The following is a 16,827-nucleotide window of genomic DNA, read 5'->3' on the forward strand; positions in this document are numbered from 1 at the left end:
TATTTATAATTAAATCTAAAAAGAACTCAAACAATTTAACTCGATTCGAATTTTATAAATTCAATTTAACTTAGAAAAAAATTCAAATGAAGTTTTAATTATAAAATAACATTTATCAACCCAAATAATACAAAATTTTTACATGTCTAATTCAAATTTTAATATATTTCATAATAAACTTTATTAATAATATATATACGTCACTCTCTTTAAAATAAGACGCACACACACATATATAACCTTTTAAAAATATGTATATATAAATTTTTATACATGTTCTTCTAACCTCTTAAAAATTCAAGAGCGTTAGATTCGACTCACCCACTCAGGCCATGTAACTTGTTGCAAGTTATTATATTATTTCTAAGGTTTCAACAATATTCTAAGCCTTCACAAGCTATTCTTGAAGAAACAAAAATGGCGGAAACTAGCTAAACCAGAGATACACATCACTTACAAACTAACAAAACTTGCCATAAAAACAAGCCTTGCTGAGGCCTGAATTAAGCCTTACCAGCTTCATGTTCATGGATCTGCATCTCGAAAATCTAACACCTTCGGTTCCTTCAACTAAGCCGTTGGAACGCGTAACTCCGATTAACGGAACATAAAAAGATTAATAACCCGCCCCGACTGTATAGATTGGAGAAAGCTCGTCCGTTTAAAATTCAAAAGGTCTCCCATCAACTTCCATAGTTGAAGTCTTGGAACTGAGAAGACATCCAGATATACTAAGCTATGCTTTCCGAATTCCATCATTGAAACGATTTCATCACTTCCATTTCTCTCGAAACCGATACATGCTTACCGATATGCATATCCACAAGCAATATATTTTGCTGTTGCATTACAGAAACAAAGGACTAGGTACATGGCATGTTTCAAACATGCAAGGAATCCCATGATCGGATATTAAACACAAAATGGAGGATAGTTCCACCATTTAAGCTAAATAGAAAACGGATCCATTCTAAATCTTTAAAACATTATGCAGGCACACATAGAAATTGCATATATTTAAGTTACTCGGACTCAAGTATGAGTGACGAATAGTCATTCGTATTCAACACAGGGTATATCCAACTTTTTCACAAGATTTTCACGAATTTGGAAGATCCTTGGATGATCGTATTACCATATATGCACCGAACATATAGGAATTGAACAGAGTATTTCAAGAAAAATGAAGAATTTGCACAACCTAGGCATGATATTAAGACGGTACAAATAGGATTAAACCATTCTGTTAGACATTGGTAAACACGTTCCTTGTTTTTTCTCTGCTCCTCATCTGGAAAAATATTCAGCACAAGTTTACCGGTTCCAATGCAAAAGTGTCGTGAAATTGATTTAGAGCTTCAACAATGATTAAACAATGAAGCAATGAAGTAAATTACGTAGTACTCGTATGAGAACTACTACTCCTACTTGGCATAATAGTGGGGAGCTAACTCCGTCAACCAAAATCCATCAATTATTGTTATATTGCGAATGTACTTGTTGGTAGTTTTGATAAACTCGTTGAAAATAATAGTCAGCTTTTGTTCGGAATAACACAGAAGTCGGGTGGATCTGCACCACCTCACCACTAGCCAAAGCCCTGCCATTTGGTTACGTAAATGTGAGGGAATTATCATACAGACCTGTTGAATAACCAGACAAAACAATAAACGATGATCTAATACGATTGAAAGAGAATTAAAGCAAGGAGAGAACAAGTAGAAGAAACAACTATGAATGCTCTAAAAAATTATATTAGTGTACTTTTACCTGTATGTTCCATCAGGCTGCTTCAAAGCCGCATTGAGGAAAAAAGCAGCAGCAAGGCATCTGCGAAACTGAAGTGTGTCATCTCCACAAGACGAAATGCAAAGGCCCATTTGTTCAACATGTCGGCGGATTTGACTGCAATGAAGCACCTAACATACTTAGTGATGCATACTTACACGATTTCAGAGACATATTGCCAAGAAAAACAGCATAATAACTAATTTCTAATTATCAATTCATTACTACGGACCGTTGCATAACAGAAGAGTTTTACTGTGTGTGAAAAAAGAGAAAGTTCAACAATTAAATAGGGGTGTGTGCATCCAACCTGTGGATGTCACGGGCATGTCGCAAAGAGCGGCTATTGATGAAGTTTTCCTTGCACCACTTTCTAAGAATTTTTTCAGGCTTTTCCTTTCCAGCCTCGGACTTTCTCTTCTCCAGTAACTCAATAGATGTTCGATGGACATTAATCAAAGTAAGATGGTCTCCCTCGGAACTTGCAAAGCATTTCTTCGCCGATCTTGCTTGTCCAATGAAAAAAGCATTTCATATTTTCATCATTAATTGGAAGAAAAGAACAGAGAACTAAAGCAAAACATCTAAGCCTACATGCATGACAATGATGGAAGTTTGTAGTACATTATCATACCTCATCCATCTTTTCACGTGGCTCGTAAAAGATAGATTCTACAGAAAGCATTGCAACAGCAATTAACATTTCGTCTAGGCACTTGAACTGGCTAGCTAGAATGAGAGCTTTAGAATAAACAGGATCTAATGGTAGCCGAGCCATTTGACGACCAACAGGATCTGACAATTTGAGTTCATCAGTTAAAGCACCTAGCAAGATCAGCTCCTCCAATGATTTTTTAATAGCAGCCCTGTTCAAATGTGAAAAAGAGACATTCACCATCATACACCATATAATAAAAGGGAAAATTGAGAAGCGAGAGAGAGAGAGAGAGAGGTCCACCTTATCCAAATTTGTAGAATGTTTAGCAGTGATTAAAATTGGTTAGATGTAATGTTCTATGATCAGTTAAAGATGATAATAAAGAGAAAAAGTGATTTACACATTAGCTGAAATTAACTTCTAAAGTGATTCACCTTGAGGGTTTCTCCAGGAAATCAAACCCAAATATATCATCAACACCCAGGGCCTTGAGCTGCAAAATGACATTTGATAGGTTGCACCGCTTAATTTCAGGCTTGGTTGAATCCTCAAGCTTTTCATACTCACTCTCTGGGTAGAGACGGAAACACTTCCCAGGACCTTCACGCCCTGCACGTCCACTACAGAAAGAATTTGTCATTGTTTTTAAAAAACATCATGTTAACCGCCTCATCTGCCAAGTACCTTCACTTATAATCATAAGAGAAAAGGGACATACAAAATAAGTGAAACGTGAAAAAAAATTGTAATAAGGACACAAAATGAAGAATAAATTAGAATAACACAGTTGAAGACAGTATTAGCACAACAAGCACTCCCTCAACCCTTCTTGAAAACCACTCAATATGAGATCAATGTAAATATAAAAAAAATTGTTTATCCTTCACCCCTACCTTCTCTGGATTGCTTGTGCTTTTGAGGTTGGAACAATAATCAACGATTCCATCCCTTTGACAGGATCATAGGAACGTGCTTTTACAACTCCAGGATCTATGACATACTTAATTCCAGGTATTGTCACCGATGTCTCAGCAATATTAGTTGCTAGTATGACCTAAACAGAATAATGCATCGACACAATTAAGGTAAAATTACATCATATTGTATGTTGTCAACATAAAAGCAGTAAAATCTATATGTATATTCAACATAGATTGCATTTGGATAAATTGATGCACTTGCTACCCTATTCCCATTTCAGTAATAAGAATAATCTGATAATAATGAATTTAGTGATGTAAGCACCAGGGATTTAAATAGCGTTCGCGGTCACGTTTTCGGTCGCGTCGCGTTTATCGCGGTTGCGGACATAACGGATGCAATCGCGGTCACTGCGGGTGTTGCGGTCGTGAATTTTTTTAAAATTCGCACAATTTATCCTAAAATATAATAATTATACTTGATGACCCATTTTTCCATCATACATTTTAAGGTAACAACATATGCTTCTAACTTATAAATGGTAACAAGTTTACCACATTTTTTAATTGGATTCTTAATCTAATTTAAAATCCAAGATCCATACACCAAAAAACAGCATCAAATCCAAATTATAAACATAAATGGTTTTAAATACCCAAATATTCACCCAAATTGAACCCCAAATCCTTTCCTTGACCTAGACTAAGCCTTTGTCTTCTTCTCCACGACAACACTCCAACAATCCTCATCAGCAAACACATGCAAAGAGCACCAAAACAAAAGAAAAATTAGAAAGTCCCAAAAGCAGCATGTAATTCTCAAACAAAAGCAAGAAACCCAGAAAGCATAATCCATAAACAATGCAAATTAGAGCTTCAAAAAATGGTGGAAAGTGACAGTACATACCATCTTCATCAAGTGAAGAAGAAGATGAATGAGCATAAAAACGAAGACCCATTTGCTTATCGACCAGCTCTCAGCCATTAGTAAGAGGCTTACTCACTTCCTCTGGCGTTGCTTGCTTTTCTCTCTTTAATACTTGCTCTATTTTGATGATGAGAGCAAACTATGGCAGTGGGTTTCTTTTACGCGAAAACTTGTGGATAACGGGAATAGCGTCTCGTTATCGACGTTATTTGTCGTTAGACGCTAAATTGCGACCGCGAAAGACTGTTATTGTTGTGATTCCGCCACCCACCATAATTTTTCCGATTATCGGTTTCGGACGGCGGCACTACCGCGAAATAGCGGCCTCTATTGCCATTGCGCTCCGCTTTTTGATTCCCTGGTAAGCACATTAAATTGCAGAGATTCTCACTCTGACAATATTAAACACTGTATTTCCAACAGTAATTATTATACACGAAGATCACCAGTTTATACACACATTATTAAATAAATCCATGAAGCTACCTTACGGAACCCTGCGGGAGCAGGTGCAAAAACTCGCATTTGCTGTTCTGAAGGAAGAGATGAGAATATAGTGACCGTTTTCATATTCTGCTTATCTTCAGGTAATCGTTGTAAATTCTCATGGATTTGTTTTTCAACAAACTCAATCTCTTCTTGCCCGGTCAAAAATACAAGAATGTCACCAGGAGCCTCCTCTGAATGAATCTAATCATATGACCATATCAGGATCCATACGATCTGTATTTTATAAAAATAATTCAATGCTTCAGGAAGTGCATTTTTCAGTTAAAGGTGAGGATATAGATTCCCCACAAATTATTAAAAGAACCTGACAAACAAAATAATAGTATATCAATTCAAAAACACAATCGACAGACCAAGAACTGGATAAGTTCATAAACATTGATAGCTGATTAAAATCGAAAACCATAAAAGAAAAACAAAAACCAACCATCATTCATGTTGAACCCCAGAACCAATGCAAAGATTCAATAACAATGAAGACATATCTAAAGAGCAATGCCGTCAAACCTGGAATATGGCGACAATAGCTGAATCCAAATAATCAGTCTGGGGATCAACAGTATAGAATACATCCACCGGAAACTGTCGTCCTAGAACACGAACAGCTTTTGCGCCGCCAAAGTATTCAGAGAAAACATGTGCATCCAAGCTGGCAGACATGATAATTAATTTCAAAGGTGACAATTTTCTCCCCTGGCAATGCTTTAAAACACTGATGCTGGGATCGGCATTTTCTTTCTCCAAGATCGTACCATTACTTGCCCTCTTATGACCAGCGCTAGTGTGGTCTTTTATATATTTTGACCTCACATTTTGTACCTTTTTAAGCAAACCCAACAATACATCAGTGTGGACAGTTCTCTCATGAGCTTCATCAACAACTATCACAGAATACCTGGAGAGATACGGATCCAATAATGCCTCCCTGAAAAGACCATAAAAACAAATAAAAAGAACTACTAAACATCAGCTCCCTCATAACTAAACAATACAAAATTACACTTTGAAGAACCATTAATCCACCATATGATTAACAATTTCATCAACTGATTCTAAAACCATATTAAACCAAGATGCCATTAACAACTTAAATCTCTTTTAAACGAAATAACGGTGATTACCTAAGAAGTAATCCATCAGTCATGTACTTGATCCTTGTTGAGCTCGAAGTGACATCCTCAAACCTAATTGAATACCCAACTGTCTGTCCCAACTGAACACCGCATTCTTCAGCAACCCTTTTCGCGACCGTAATGGCAGCAACCCGCCTCGGCTGAGTTACCCCAATAGTTTTCCCATCTCGGCAGAACCCATAATCGAATAAAAACTGAGGAATCTCTACATAGAATTATAACAGCCTATATAAATATCAAAACATTATCAATTGAAAATAAAAATACCAAAAATAATATTACTCACGGGTTGTTTTCCCACTTCCAGTTTCACCAACAATGATCAAAACATCATGTTTTTGAACCTCTTCGACAAGTCTTTTCTCAACTACAATAAGAAGGAACAACATTTGTTTAAATAAAAAAAAGCATAAACATGATACTAATTTATCGAAAGGTTTAGCAATCCAACAAACCCGAAGCAATAGGAAGCGACTTCCGGTGCTCCAATATCTTTTGTCTCCTGAAAATTTAAAAGTGATTATGATATTTAGAATGCAATTTTGGAAGGATAAAAAAGTGAATAAAGAAAAATAAAGTTGAAGAATGGACCTGGCAAAGAAACTGGTTTTGTTGTTATTTCTGTTGTTATTAAAAGAGAGGTTGCTGTTGGGTACTTGGGATTCCGCCATTGATGGCATCTTTCGCTAATAAAAAAATCATAAAAGGGATTCTAATCATTCATAAAATTGAGAGAAAGATTAAGACAAATTTAAAAACATGAGAATTTCCTAAATCAAGTCTAAAATAGTTCTAAGGCTTATAGCCTCACAAAACTTGCTATACATCATCTTCCATGGAAGAATGTAAAGGTTATCTCATTTACTCTTGATTCACCTGCAATCTAAATAAAGTTAGCTCTTTTAGTCTTTATAGCCTTAAAGCTTGAAGAACAAGAGGAAGGAAAAGAAATGGTGAAATGAGAGAGAAGTGGGTCGAATCTAGAGAGTCTACGTTGAAACTTGTCCTTCACGAAATCTTCGTTTAATTTAAAACTTAAAAATTACCATCTAAAACTTAGAAATATTTTCAATTTCAAACTTCAATATTTTAGAAATAATCATCCCAAGAATATCCGACATAAATGATAAATATTTGAAAAGTTATGCATGAATAGTCCAAAAATAGTTATAATATTTAAAGTCTAAAATTACATAAATAATAATATTAACCCAAAATAAAGTTACAAATATAAATCTAAAATAAGAAATCTGAATAAAATGTCATACTCGAAATAATAATTTTTTTGAAAAATAAATGACGTAATCCTCTAAGTACCAATTCGCCTAAGTCTAAAAATCTAAAAGACAAACTATGGGGATATACTATAAAATTTAGTGTGACTCTAAAGTACAAACAAGCATTCAAAATTCATATTACAAAACAATATCACGTTCCTAATCAAATATTTCATGGCACAATTGACATGCAAGTGGAGTCTACCACAAAGACAGATGCCACTGAATTTGAAGTGAAATTTATCTCATTGGGTGAAAAAAATACTGATATTTCTTATCAATCAAAATCAAATATGTCATGGTAATATGGGATACATACATAAATTTCAATATGATGCGAACGTAAAAATATTTACATAATTCCGAATTTACAACATATAATCCATGTGGGTCAAACCGAATTAGCTCCTACAGAAAAATTAATAATGTTTTATTAACCTAATTTAACAACAAACTAATCTAAACCAAATTACCAACTAAAACTCTCGATCGATACTTGTAATTCTATATTATTCAAATCTAGCGGGTAACGGTCGAGGGGGCGATAATCCAGTTTCTGGTCCGATATCTCCTGCAAAAATTTAACGACTGATTTATTATCCAGTTCCACGATTTTTCTGATTAATGTAACAACTAAACGTTATTTAAAAATAATTCATGGTTCGAATATGGAATCGGCAGTGGGTTTTGTTTCGAATAAAGGGACTGCCGGTGAAACCCATGGCCACCCATAGCTAGCAATGGCGACCACTCGGCCAACACAGTGAGGGAAACGACGAAAAAGGGGCGGCAGCAACCCCCACGACCAACCGAGGTGCTGCCTAGACTCAAAACCGGTCGACTAGGCCTTCCCATGTGAAGCCCCGACCCCATGAACGGCCACAGACAGCTGTACACGGCGGCCATGCGACGGGGTTTTAATTTCCTTACCAAGACTGAGCAAGTGACGAGGAGGAATGAAGATGGTGAGCGGCGCGATGGACGAAAGCAAAAATAAAGAAAATAGAGAATGGAGCGGCCGCACGGGTTTCCAAGACAAATATTAGGATTGTGATGATAAAAAAAATGGGGAAACTTCAGGATTAGTCCCAAAATTATTTATATTTTTTGAAACTGAATTTAATTTCACATTAATTATGAATTAGTCACTGAATAAAACTAGGGATTTAAGGATTTCTCCCCAAATTTTAGGGTTTTTTAATTTGGGGTGTTACATATGTTAGACAAGAAGAAAATTAGCTATGATTTTTTCTTAATGATATATTTACTCTTTTAGTCCATTCTCTTTTTTTAAAAAAATTTAAAGATCTACTTTTTAAAGTCAAATTAAACTAAATTCTCTTCTATACACTCAATTTAAGACTTTAATAAATTATTATGGCTTATAGGGGTAGCACACAGCCATATAAGCACATTTGTATACATGTTTAAATAAATATTCATCATTTTAATTTCAAAATATACTCAAGTCTAAAGTAGTTCCAAGGCTTATAGCCTCACAAAACTTGTACTTGCTATACATCATCTTCTGTGGAAGATGTAAAGGTTATCTCAGTTACTCTTGATTCACCCGCAATCTAAATAAAGTTAGCTCTTTTAGCCTTTATAGTCTTAAAGCTTGAAGAACAAGAGGAAGGAAGGAAAAGAAATGGTGAAATGAGAGAGAAGCGGTGAACCTTCACCCTTTTTACTTTCTTCATGTTAGACAAGAAGAAAATTAGCTATGATTTTTTCTTAATGATATATTTACCCTTTTAGTAAAATGTCTCGTTAGACAGAGATAATGAATTTTACGAAGATTGGTGAGTTCTTTTGATGTTAGATGTCATTGTCAAGAAATTTTTTTGTTTTTCTTCGTATATTTGAGTTTAATATTTTTTATTTTATGTATGAGTTTTTTGGTGATATTATGTTAATTTTTATCTCTGTATTTAGGTGCGTTGTAATTTTGATTCATTCTATTGTTTTTATTAATGAAATCAAGTTATCATTGTTCAATTTTATATAAAGAAATAAACTTATAAAATATTAGTGAATAAAAATAAATTATTAATTAAAAATATAAAAGATGCCTAAGATATATTTTAATTTATTTTATTTTTAAAAAGACAATTATTCTTGTATGCCCTCCTTCAATATATCCTAAAACTTAGGTTAATTTATGAAAGCAAAATTACATGTATTTTCTTCGTATGTAAAATTCTTATAGTATTTTTTATTAATTTGGGATATATATAAAATAATATTTATTCAAAGATAATTCTTAATCTCTCTACATTAAACGCTCATACTTCTGACATCTATGATACTCGAACCTAAATCTTCAACGAATGGCAACAATTCTTTCTCCGCAAAAACCATTTAATTTGTACATTATAGTAAAATGTATATATAAGTTTCATTTTAGATAACTCAATTACAGTGGAAGCCGGAATATATAGACATCATTACTAATTTCTGACTTTAAAGTTTTACTTTAAATTTAATTATTTGTATTGAAAACTGAGTGTACTAAATGTCATTTTAATAAAATTAATTAAATAAAAAATAATTAATATTTAATTATAAATATCATTTCAGTATTTTAATATATTTTAAAATTTGAAAATAAAATAATTATATTTGTTTATAAGTATTATTTTAATTCATACGAGAAGATATTTATGAATATTTTAATTAATGTATATAAATATTTACCAAATGAATATTTAGAATGATCAGTTGAAAGAATTGAATTAAATTAAAATTGTATATGTTACAGTATACTCAAATAATATCTGAGAGAAGTTTTTCAAAAGCTTGATCTGCTCGATAAAGTTTTTTTTAGTGTCACGTAAGATAGTTTAATATACGATTAAGAAAAGACGTTATATATTTTATTATTATTTTTTAATAAAATTGGTAAAAGATGAATGGAAATATTATTATTTCTACAGAAAATATTATTAGACTTTTTGCCGGATTTAGTAATATAATTGATAGAAATAATATTTTAGATAATACTTTATCGGATATATTATCAAACTCGATAAAACGTCTAATAATAACCTTTCTCGTAAAAATAATAGTATTTTAAATAATTTTTATTAAATATATTAAAAAATAATAATAAAATCAATACCGTATTTTCTTAACAAGATTTTGCCGTACGATAGAATTTCCCAAATGAATGAGAAAGTAAATTGAATAAAATAATATAGAGGAGGGGTTGCATTATTGGTGAGAGATTTTTTCCTCAAAAAAGGAAACCACGTGGCAAGCTCCTAGGCATCTAAAATCGGGACAGAGCGTGGCAAATGCTCAGTGCATTATTAACACGTGTAATTACATCCGTCCCGAACTTTATTTTTAAAACACGTTAAAAGGGCAATCTTTCAGAAATATTACGATGTCAGTCGCATCCCACGTGTCGATTCGGCGCTTCTCATGATCGCCACTTGTCCCTGTCCCATTTATCAAGGGCATTTTAGTCCTTCAAAAACTATTTCCGTTCTGATCCATTCCCATTTTCATGTTTTTTCAAGTTATCTTCTTCTACTTCTACATCTCTTCAACCATTTTCTCCCTTAACCATTACCAGATCAAATGTTTCTTTCAAACCCTAATTATTTTTAAATCACTAATTTTTCTTTGTTCTTTTCATTATTTTTGTGAAATAATAAGAACAAGAAACGTTTTTGTTTGAGTTAGTATTGGTTTCAAGTTTGATCATTCAATCTTAACTCTTTATTTATATTTTCTTTTTGGTGTAAATAATCAAAGTTTAATGCATATAAATCTGGTTTTCGTTATGTTACATAGACAAAGACAATAACTTTAAGAGTTCTTTTTTCTGTTTTATGTTTACATCAACAATGGGAGAAGCAAATGAGAAGATGAGAAGAATCAATAGCAGCAAAGAAATGAGCAGTCTTTCTTTTCAGATAGAGAAGTACCCAAGAGATCTTTTACAAAGATTCGTCATATCAAGTGAATCCCAAGCTTTGAGAAGGAGTGCAAGAGAAGAAGATGATGGCGGTGATGATGAAGAAGAAGAAGACGTGGAGCTGAGTCTCGGGTTATCATTGGGAGGAAGGTTTGGGGTCGACAAGAATCCAAAGAAGTTGATAAGGGCATCGTCCATTGCCGTTCCAATGCCAACAAAATTTAGAGACGATGGTCCAAACAATAACACTCCACCAACGGTTCCTTACCCAACACTTATAAGGACTTCATCTTTGCCAACCGAGACCGAAGAAGAGTGGAGGAAGAGGAAAAAATTGCAGAGCCTAAGAAGAATGGAAGCCAAGAGGAGAAGTAGTGAAAAGCAAAGGAATTCAAGAGTGAAAATGGAGGTCAATTTTTTAGAGGAAGAGAAGAAAAATACTGGGGTTGGACCGGCTTTTGGATTGCAGAGATGGGTACGGCCTTGTCATCAAGGGTCTATAGAATCACGAGGAAGAAGCTCCTCTAGTATGTCAGAACCTGAAAATAAAGCTCCTCAAGGTAACTTTCTGCAACATTATATCTATAGGAGATTGTATGTGTATTTGGTTTCAAATCTTAGATAAGTTTTGCAGTTTGTTTGATGGGAATTCTGGGGTCGATAAGTTGAGAGATGATGACATTAAATGTGATGTATAGCTTTGTTGGTATGGTGATTCCTTTCATCTACCAGGTTGCATCAGTTTTATAGCTTGGAACCCTTATGAGGAAAATTCATTATTCGATTTCTTTGTAACGCCTTCCTTTACATGTGTTGTCATCTCATTTACCAAATTTAGTGGACATTGAGATAACCGGAAATCGTTGTTCGAACTTTGTTTTGATCTATGCTCAGCAAAATTATTTTCATTTACTAGAATCTCAGCAAAATTTAGTGATTATTAATTAGCACTATGTGGATCATCATTAGAAGAGAGCTTGGTGCACTAGATTGAGCTAAGGCTTTATTAAAAAATGTTATGGAAAATTTTGATATTAGTTTTGCTCTTTAGTATCTCGGTCGACGTCAAATTTGCTTTTTATTTCATATGTGAATCCTGCTGTATGTTTTCAGGTTTAGATGCAGTACATTCCTCGTTCGTTATAAACATATGCTTATGAGTAGTTTTAAACTTCATAATCATGGCTGGTTTCTCGTGGCAACATTTATTCAAAATTAACTTGGACTTGTTGGGTAAATTCTTTGAGTCATTGCATTGTTTTGCATACCCTGAATGAGCACTCAAGTAATCAGCAGATATTTGGCATCTTACTTGGATGAAAAATATATCGGTTTCTCCTTCGTTGTCCTTGTAGTTTGTCTATCATGTCGGCGACATGTAGAACTTAAAATTAACCCGTGGATGACAAATTTGTTTCCAGAGCTCCTGTGTTAATAGTAGCTAGAAGCCTAACGCCTGTTATGTCGGTCATCGGTGAGGATTTATGACTAAGCTATTGATTGCAGCTGGTTCTACTGTTCTTATGATCTCATGCATTGCAGGAGCAAGTAGTTGTGGTGAAGCAGGAACCTCCGGTAGCACCCAATCCTTGCAAGATCAAGGCAATCAAGAGGTTACATGCTCATCAAGGTCTAAAATAAGTGGATCCTTCAAAACTCTGGGACTCGAGGTAGAAAATGAAAGGAGAGAACGAGGGAGCGTGATGGAAGACATGCCTTGTGTTTTCACGAAGGGAGTCGGTCCTAACGGGAAACGAATAGATGGCATTCTGTACAAGTATGGTAAGGGAGAAGAAGTGAGGATAATGTGTGTCTGCCATGGAGATTTTCTATCTCCAGCAGAGTTTGTGAAGCATGCAGGTGGCGGTGATGTTGATTATCCTCTTAAACATATAGTTGTAAATCCTTCCCCAGCTTCACCTTTTTAATGCTCGAGTTTGATGAAATCCCTTGACAAATTGCCAATGGAAAGTTTATTTTTGAAAATATTTTTGTTTTTATTCTCATTTTAAAGTTCAATTGCATTTTCATTTTTCTTGAAATATTCATGTTTAAAACCGTCGATTAATCTTTGCAGAGAAAGTAAAAGATCTTGATACCATATAAAAATGAAATAAATGATAGGATCCATGAGAGTAAACATGAAAGTTCCATTATTTCATAATGTGTCAAGCATTTGTTCATAGAGAGCTAAGCATTGCAAATAAGGGACATAATAAGTTGCAACAAAACCTGTATTTGGTCAGACAATTTTTCTCCCAAAATTCATGTCTGCTATTTTCCTGCAGATCACTTAGGTCTGTTCTAGGTTAGATGGACTATTTGGTTCGAATTGACAACTTACAAGTTTGTTATGATTCTGAACTTAAGTTCCATCGGGATCATAGCATGCTTGTATAAAACATATCTTTCCGAAGAAGGTTGAATTCATTTCAGGTGATGGACAACTTGCCTCATGGTTGGCCTAGTTGAGAGGCTGTCAACTATGCATGTAATGGCCAAGTGCAGCAGTTATCGAGATGCTTGTGTGGACCGCCTTCCCATAGCCTTGTAGTGAACACATCCTTTGCTTGACCCTGTCGCAGCAGCATGCAGGTCCAAAAGACGATATTGAAACCGTTTGCATGAGCGGAGAAAGAAGGATCCAAAGCTTTCTTGTCTGATATCAACTCAAGCAGCACAACTCCATAACTGTAGACATCGGCCTTCTCATATACACGATAGACGATATTGAAACCATTTGCATGAGCGGAGAAAGAAGGATCCAAAGCTTTCTCGTCTGATATCAACTCAAGCAGCACAATTCCATAGCTGTAGACATCGGCCTTCTCAGATACACGACAGGTCATAGCATACTCTAGTGCAACATATCCAAATGTCCCAGCTACACCGGTCGTTGCAACGGCTTCGGAGGTGCCCAAAAGCCTCGATAATCCGAAATCAGACAGATTATTGTTACAATCTTTGTCTAGCAATATGTTACTTGGCTCGACATCCTGGTGCAGAACCTTCGGAGTGCACTGGTCATGCAGGTATGCGAGTGCATGGGCTATATCCAGAGTGATCTTGTGAATAATCTTCCAATCTACAGCTCTTTCGGACTTTTCCTTAATAAAATTTTCTAAGTTACCGCTTGACTAGTAATTGTATATGAGAATCATCTTTGTCTCACTTGCATGATACCCTATTGGAGTCACGAGATTAGGGTGCCCCATCGTTTCGAGGGTCTTTACCTCAGTATGCAATTGCTGAACACCTTGGAACCTTCCAACAGCAAGCCTCTTCACCGCAACTAGGTTTTCCGGAGCTATTTCAGCCTTGTAAGTGGCACCAAAACCTCCGTTCCTAATGCATTTACCGGCACTAAAGTTCTCCATTGCCTGAACAATTGTTTCACATGTCAATGGAACCCCAATGTCAACTAAAGTCGTTATTTCCTGTGATACGGAAACTTGTTACATGGAAGGTGGAACGCATTTCCTGGTGTAAAAAAAGGGCAACTAGAACCACAAGAAATGAAAAAATGACTGACGCAAATGCTATGGACGCGACCTCAATGGAATCTAGACTTTCATTGCCAATTGTGTTTCCAGGAGGAGGAGCAGCTGTAGCGATTTCTGAACCTTCAGTGTTGGTTGTCGTATTGCCAGTTCCCAAATAAACTTCAAAATGATCTAGCGAGCATGTTTCCAGCAGCAAGAAATGCATAATCAATCTGGTCCTCCAATCTTGTTGGTGCAATTGGCAGTCTTGGGAGTGAACCGGAGAAGTTATTTCTGCCAAAATTGTGAACTAACACGCCAGAAAATGGCAAAAGCATTGCAAGTTGTGTTTTATACGTAAGGAATGACGATGCCAGATCTCGGGTTTGGAGAAGTTCAGAACTCATGGATGAAAAGCAGGGCATACACTCTGATTAAATCCAGGGATTGATTCAGACATTAGGTTTCCACTGATATCAAAGTGTCATACAAGGAACTGGAAGTTTAGCATCAAGTTCCCTGGTTAGCCTGTTCGAGCTCAAATCTAGATTGCATCCACTAAACACTCCAAATTTTTTCCACTTAAGTTATTTCTGAGCTAAGTCCATAATTTCCAAGTTCTCACTGCCGGACCAATTCCTTGCTAATTTCCCCTCAAGAATCACCCCTTCTAGTTCATTAAACCCGAAATTCAAAACGCTCAAATTTCTCAACCCCACAATTTCACCAGGCAACCTCCCGGTAAACGAATTTCCTTCAGAATCAAGTTGTCTAACTTCTCTAAACCCCAAACTTCTAAAGGAAATTCACCACCAATATCATTAAAAGCAAGAGACAGAACTTTAAGCTCAGTAAGTTTCCCAACCAAAGGTGACAAGTTCCCCACTAATTTCCCCTTTGAACATGCTCTTCTCCTCAACCCAAAACCATAAAATGGAAACCTAGACTGCTTTGAAGAACAAGAAGAATCTGCAGTAATCTCCACAACCACCAGGAATGTTGATGGAGATGACTCGAGACCTGAAGTTGCATGAAACCCCGAACCAGGAGCAGTGATTCGGGTTCTCTGAGGAGTTCCAGCTAGAGAGAACGCCAGAAGGATAAAAAACAGAGCTTTTGAACTCCAACAGGATTGCTTCCTCAGAAGCTAACTTCCCTGAAACCGAGTAGAAGAGAAAGAACAGCTGAAACAAAAACAAGATCAAATCTTTAAGAACAGAGAGCATTCCATGTTTGCTTGTTTTGTTAGATAGAACCAAAAAAACCAAAAAAACAAAGGAGGTTTATAATCTGTGTTGTTTGAAAGAATCTTCCTACGAGAACCAAAAGATTACTACTACTAGTCTACTACTCTCTCTGTTTCATAACGGCAGAAAATGGATCGATTCCTTTAACCTGACGTAAATCTGTGTGGATATTTTTTAAAATTTACTTTTTTAAGGAAATGATGCGATAATTTATGTTATATTATAAATTCACACATTTTTTATTATTATTTTCTATCCTATATAACTTATATCATAATATATTTTCAGTCTTTTCTAAATAGCTATAACTAGACTAAACTAATTACGAAAATATATGATTACAATAATAATCAAACAATACAACAACAAAACCCAATTATCATATGCAAAGGGGTAAGAAGGAGGTAGAGTAGTAGACTGTCCCCAACGCCAGGCTGAGAGTAGCTTCCGTGGAAGACCTCCAGCAGTCAGAAAATTAAAAATATAGATAAAATGCAATGCATGTATAAATAAATACATAAATACATAGTTGAACAGTATTCATATGTAGTCATTAATATCATATACGTGTCTGTAATGGGAATAATAATCAAACAATAAAATATATAAATAAAATCATAATTACAATTGATATATTATATAAATACAATAAAAATGAATAGTTATAACTTACAAGACCAAAAATAAATGTCATAATAATTGAAAATAAATTAGATTAAAACAATTTCAAACAAATTTATATAAATAAAATATGGACTCTTTGCCGATACAATTGACTACTCTCAAAGCTAGACTCAAAATATCTTATCAATCGATACTATTTCGTATTTCTTGAAGAATAAATTTTCGTAGTTATATCCAATTGTATAAAAGAAACGATCCTGTTACTAATGAGCCAAAGAAACATAAAAAGAATTACAATGTAAACTTTGGGAAAAAGTTAGTGTATAAGCTTTTGC

General features: G+C 34.8%; 2 protein-coding genes and 1 pseudogene across 2 annotated transcripts; 1 reads left to right on the forward strand and 2 right to left on the reverse strand.

The window, feature by feature from the left end:
- Positions 1–1,409: 1,409 nt before the first annotated feature.
- Positions 1,410–6,626, reverse strand: LOC120203759 (pre-mRNA-splicing factor ATP-dependent RNA helicase DEAH10-like). The gene is given in 13 exon segments (XM_039203940.1): positions 1,410–1,533; positions 1,535–1,600; positions 1,771–1,905; positions 2,099–2,298; positions 2,423–2,654; positions 2,881–3,066; positions 3,340–3,500; positions 4,781–4,984; positions 5,312–5,729; positions 5,926–6,142; positions 6,224–6,304; positions 6,393–6,439; positions 6,529–6,626. Coding segments are annotated over 13 exon segments (2,145 nt in total). The 5' UTR covers positions 6,618–6,626; the 3' UTR covers positions 1,410–1,424.
- A 4,349-nt stretch (positions 6,627–10,975) lies between these two features.
- Positions 10,976–13,102, forward strand: LOC120203760 (ninja-family protein AFP3-like). The gene is made up of 2 exons (XM_039203942.1): positions 10,976–11,699; positions 12,682–13,102. Exons 1-2 carry the CDS (start codon positions 11,054–11,056, stop codon positions 13,065–13,067), a joined length of 1,032 nt encoding a protein of 343 aa, XP_039059873.1. The 5' UTR covers positions 10,976–11,053; the 3' UTR covers positions 13,068–13,102.
- Positions 13,103–13,479: 377 nt separating this feature from the next.
- On the reverse strand, positions 13,480–15,925 carry LOC120203829 (annotated as a pseudogene).
- Between the last annotated feature and the right edge of the window lie 902 nt (positions 15,926–16,827).

The sequence above is a fragment of the Hibiscus syriacus genome, unplaced genomic scaffold, assembly GCF_006381635.1.
Source record: "Hibiscus syriacus cultivar Baekdansim isolate YM2019G1 unplaced genomic scaffold, ASM638163v2 tig00010263_pilon, whole genome shotgun sequence".
In the NCBI taxonomy this organism is placed as follows: domain Eukaryota; kingdom Viridiplantae; phylum Streptophyta; class Magnoliopsida; order Malvales; family Malvaceae; genus Hibiscus; species Hibiscus syriacus.